This window comes from Urocampus carinirostris, chromosome 19, assembly GCF_059441175.1.
Source record: "Urocampus carinirostris isolate Australia breed hairy pipefish chromosome 19, RoL_Ucar_1.0, whole genome shotgun sequence".
In the NCBI taxonomy this organism is placed as follows: domain Eukaryota; kingdom Metazoa; phylum Chordata; class Actinopteri; order Syngnathiformes; family Syngnathidae; genus Urocampus; species Urocampus carinirostris.
Genome location: NC_142367.1, coordinates 15,206,703 through 15,212,076, shown reverse-complemented (window position 1 = coordinate 15,212,076; position 5,374 = coordinate 15,206,703). Strand labels below are relative to the sequence as shown.

Sequence of the window (5,374 nt, the reverse complement as noted above, 5' to 3'; positions counted from 1 at the left end):
TTTCTCTCCAAGACTGAAACAAACAAAACAAACGGCAACATGGTTGTGTGGAGTGATATGGAGCGCGAGGCCATCAGCAACATCATGGGCAACCTGGTCTACGAGGATGACGGCCCCAAGGCCCTGACCAGGTAAAACCCGAACTCCCAAGACCAGCGAGGGGAATTACTCATTTTTTGTCGTATCCTCGCAGGTGCCTGATCGTCTACCCATGGACCCAGAGGTATTTCGGCGCCTTCGGCAACCTCTACAACGCCGAGGCCATCAAGAACAACCCCATGATTGCCGCCCACGGCACCAAGATCCTGCACGGTCTGGACCGGGCCTTGAAGAACATGGACAATATCAAGGAGACCTACGCCGAGCTGAGCGTGCTTCACTCTGAGAAGCTTCACGTTGATCCAGATAACTTCAAGGTAGGGAAAAATATGATAGTCCACCCACCCCCAAAAAAACAACAAATCCTGGTTAAACTCAAACTCTGTGCTCCCGTGTAGTTGCTGGCTGACTGCCTGACCATCGTCATTTCCGCCAAAATGGGAAGTGGCTTCAACCCAGAAATTCAGGGTGCCTGGCAGAAGTTCTTGTCCGTGGTGGTCTCCGCCCTTGGAAGGCAATACCACTAAAGCAAGCTCCAGTTGGGAATTCCTCATGTGCCTTCCATGTGTTTGTTTTCTCCAAAAAAGGAAATAAAACCTCGCCAAACCAAACTCCAAACTGGCTGAAATTAGTCATTTTTTTGTGAGCAAAAACGGACAAAAATCATTCACGTCAGGTGTCTCCAACTTTCTTCAAGCTGAGAGCTACTTTTTGTTGATAATAAGCGCAAAGAGCACCCAGTTTGATATCCATTCAAAAAATAATTTATCGTGTTGTTACTATGTTATTACCACGTAAATTATTCTAAGTAGGGGTTAAATGAATCTAGTCTACCACTAAAAATAATGATTTTAACAGAAAATTACAATGTCCCAGCACTAGTGAACTATTTCCAGAACATGTCCGCGGATACCCCAGCAGGGGGCACCCTGGGTTAAAATAAAAAATTAAAAAAAGCTAATTGATACACTGTAAACCCAAACAGTTGGACTAACTGTTGACTTTTAAGAAAATAAAATAACATTTTGGAATTTAATCACCCAAATCAAAATGTGTTGAGCTTTTTCATTCATTTTTGCTAATGACGGAACACTAGTCCAGTGTTTTGAACGAAGCACTAAATCTACAAAGTATTAACTCACAGTACCAGTTTCATGTTTTAAAGCTTACATTATGTTGCCTAAATTGACAATATATATATATTTTTTGTTTGTCATTTGTGGTGACAGGGGCTCAGGAGTTAATGCGGGTTATTCATTTTGGTTAATTCTTTTTCTGGAATTTGACATTTTTGTAATTTTTTTAATATCCATTTTTCAAGTATTATTATGTTTTTTTAACAGTAAAATAATGTACATAAATAATACTTAAATGGCCAAAATATACTATGTTCTAACATTTTCTTCTTTTTTTTTGTGAAACAAGAAATTAATTAAAATCGTCAATATAACACGCAAGATTTGTATTTACTTTGATTATTGTCATATATTTTTGCAGTACAATCTTACACAATTTAATCAAACTAAATAAGTTATTGAGTATAATGTACAGTATTTTCTTCTATCACAGTCTGAGCAGATAATTAGTCAAGTCAAGTTTATTTGTGACGCCCTTAATCACAAGGAGTCTCAAAGGGCTGCACAGACCACAGATTATCGCAAACAACAGACTATTATTACACCATCCCCTGATCTAAAACCCACATGAGGGCAAGGAAAAACTCAAAAACCCCACGGTGAGTCAAGTCAAGTCATGTTTATCTGTATAGTCCTTAATCACAAGGAGTCTCAAAGGGCTGCACAGACCACAGATTATAGCAAACTACAGACTATTATTACACCAAGAGCAACAGCGACACTAGGGATTAATAGGGAGAAGGGTCCTGTCCGGTATCGATCCGTCTGTCCGATATCTGCCCGGGCAATTGGAATCGATCTCAACGGTCTCTGGCTTTCTGTCTTTCCACGCCACACCGCTGCCTAATGTGCACGACTCCCCATTTCCCGCAAAATAAAAGGCTTGTGTGAGAACGTCACGCGTTTGGGTCCTGATCCAGTTCTGGTTCTTGACATTTAGGGCTGTGGAAAGGGGATGCAGTGCTTAATACAGTAGTTTGGGAAAGGCTGCTCTGGTATACTGTACATCTGAACCAATGTAGTTTCCTTTTATCTGTACTTTTGTCAGGAAAGGACATATTTAACAAATTTAAAGTGCATGTTTTACGTCAATAAGTCATCAAATAACTACCACTCTAATGCAATTGATTTGCACGAATAAAAAGTATAAATACTGTTTCGTAACTAGCAGATAAAGGTGGAGGGGGTACTATTTGCTGCCACCTACTGTTAGGGATGTATGTTACAGTTAAGATAATGAACAATTGCATGCTTTTCATGATAGAAATTGACACCCTGCTTGAAAATACGGAGCTTTGTGTTTAATCATGTCATAATCGGGGTTGGGTAGGGTTACTTTTACTTGATTGCTTTCAATTACTTTTGGATTACTACAATACCAAATATACTAATCAAAGACAAAAGAAACTAAATATGAATAAAATGATGTGTAACATGCTGCGTTCAGTAGAGTGGGAAATCAGACCACTGCGATGAATTGTCTTTTTCAAAAACAAAGACAGTCAAAATTCTTGATATTCTTGATAAGTTTCCATAAAAAGTGTTCATCTTCAGATCATTTATCTTAACCAGAATTATTAATTCTATCCACTGCAAATTTAACTGTTATTGGGTCATTTGCTAGGGGGAAAAATAATCTTGAGAACTTGTTGGGGGTTTATAGTGTTTGACGAATTTCCTGGTCTCCAGATAACTGATCTTGCATATGTCTGGTTTCTGTAGATCCAGATATGTTTGGTTTCGGGGGGATATTTGGATTTATATCTCTCTCCGTGGATTTCCCCCGAGGATAAATAGAAGTGGCGCAAAAGAAGTAGAACACTGTCGGAAAGGCTACTAGCAATAAAACGTTGCACTTCATAAATGTAACAGAAGAGAGCGCTGTGGTTCAAATTATATCCCCAACACACGACTGTGCCGCAGACATGCAAGGTATATTTTGCTAATGCTGCGATTGAATTTTAAAGAATCTTGAAATATTTTTTTAACATAAATATGTTTGTATTTCTTAGAGCAGTGTTTCTCTACTGGAGGTTCAAGACCCAAGCGTGGGTCGCAGGCCTTTGCGCTGGAAAAATAATGCAAAGATGAGAAGAAAACAGAAGGTCAATTACACAGTGAGATCTCTACCTGTTCGGACCACATCTCATTGTACTGTGATTTTGTGTGTTACATTTCGTTTTTCTGCCCTTGATAATGGGTCCCAAGAAAAGTTAGTGATAATGGGAAGGAGAAGTGGAAAACAGTGACAAGTCAAAGAATCAAATAAATGTGAAACACAAAATATTCTAAGCATCCTCTTCAGCTTTGTTTGAGGCAACTTTTTATTCAACGCCCTGAACGATTGCATCTGTGATTTTTCCCTTCTTGTTTCTTCAGACTCGATATCCCATCATACACTTCTTCAGTCCATTACAGGTAATGCATTACCAAAAAAACATAACATGGGCAAACCAATAATACTAATGAGTGAATTTCCAATTTCAATATGTCTTAAAATTTACAGTTACTGTCTTTAAATGAATCAAAATAATTCAGGGTACCACATCTGCCCATGAAGCACTGCTTTGAAGGTACAGTAAAAAGCTTAAAAATATATATTTTTTTGTTTTGTTTTATTAAATGCTGGATTGATTTTTATTATATACACAATTATGTAATTAGCATTGTTTAGGTACACTGTCACGGTCGCCATGGCGCCCAATTGGCCCCACCAGTGTGGCGCCAGCTGCGGCTCATTGACAGATTGTCTTTCCGTCTATTTAATCGATCTCGTTGGCCTCTGGCTTCCTATCATTTCACGTCAGACTGCTGCCTATCATACATGACTCCCCATTTCCTGTAAAATTATAGGCTTGTGTGAGTAACATCACGCGTTTGGGTCCTGATCCTGTTCTGGTTCATGACATACACGATTTTTAAAATATTTTGAGTATGAACTTCTATGAGGTTATGGCTATTTGAAAGAAGTTTTAGGGGGTTGCTTGAATGTGATTTAGGCTTATATACAAGAATATACGTTGCTTGAAGTCGTTTTGGTTTTGCTGGCCATTTTGTTTTTTTGAAAAAAAAAGGTCAATATATTCTACTATCATTATTGTACTGCACAATCGTTTCGTTCAATACAATCTAGAAAATGTTTTTTCTTCTTAATTTGGCTCCCAGCTTGTCAACCGGGTGGAATGGTGGCTCCTTAAGCCAGACCAGTTGAGAACAACTGGTTCACAAATAGATAACACAGAACTTTTGGGGGGAAGAACTAAAGTGACTCTTCAAAAATTCCAACAAAAGAGAGGGTTTTGGTTCAAGTTGTCTAAAATTCACGCGGCTCTGCCGTTATCCAATGCCACGATCCAATGAATGCATGGTAAATTAAAAAAAAACTGCCACGATTTAATTTCATTGCTTCTTAACATAACTGTTGAAATAAATTAAATATTATTTTTGAATATTCTTGAACCAAGTATATGCCTCATTGTTCCCTAGTATGCAATGATATTGTAGTGTTAAAGTGAACGATGATGGAACGAGATGTTATTTTAAAAACGCTCACATATGAACACCCCTATCAGGGAAAATGATGCACTTTGCATTGCACTACATAACTACAACAAAAGAGGACGCTAAGATTCGAATTTTGTCTGCAACGTGAGCGGCAAATTAAGTGAGGTCTAGTTATTCAAGGTCAATTAAGAAGATTAGAGTAATGGGATAAAGCCAGTGGTGGTTCTACACTAAATTACTCCCTGGGCGATTTTACCTCCAAAAATGAAAAATATAAATACACTATATACATACAAGTCGCAAATATGCATCAAAACATGCTTAAATAATAAATACAAATACACTATCTACCTAAAAACTGCAAATATTTATCAACATGCTTAAACAATAAATACAAATACACATAAAAATGCCAAATATTAATCCAAATGCTTAAATAATAAATACAGACACACTATATACATAAAACAGCAACAATTCGACAAACAATGATTAAATAATAAATACAAATACACTATCTACCTAAAAAGCGCAAATAATTATCAACATGCTTAAATAATAAATACAAATACACATAAAAATGCCAAATATTTATCCAAATGCTTAAATATTAAATACAGATACACTATATACAT

At 37.2% G+C, this 5,374-nt stretch overlaps 1 protein-coding gene across 1 annotated transcript; it reads left to right on the top strand.

The window, feature by feature from the left end:
• LOC148347470 (hemoglobin subunit beta-1-like) lies at positions 1-704 on the top strand. Its single transcript, XM_088324325.1, has 3 exons — positions 1-131; positions 194-416; positions 498-704. The coding sequence occupies exons 1-3, from the start codon at positions 40-42 to the stop codon at positions 624-626; spliced, it is 444 nt and encodes a 147-aa protein (XP_088180451.1). The 5' UTR covers positions 1-39; the 3' UTR covers positions 627-704.
• The last annotated feature ends 4,670 nt before the right edge of the window (positions 705-5,374 follow it).

Bases quoted from the DNA above. Each gene is read 5' to 3' on its own strand.
- LOC148347470 (XM_088324325.1), top strand. From the start codon at position 40: ATGGTTGTGTGGAGTGATATGGAGCGCGAGGCCATCAGCAACATCATG. The intron at 132-193 runs GTAAAACCCGAA...GTATCCTCGCAG, and splicing joins GGCCCCAAGGCCCTGACCAG to GTGCCTGATCGTCTACCCAT. The intron at 417-497 runs GTAGGGAAAAAT...GCTCCCGTGTAG, and splicing joins TTGATCCAGATAACTTCAAG to TTGCTGGCTGACTGCCTGAC.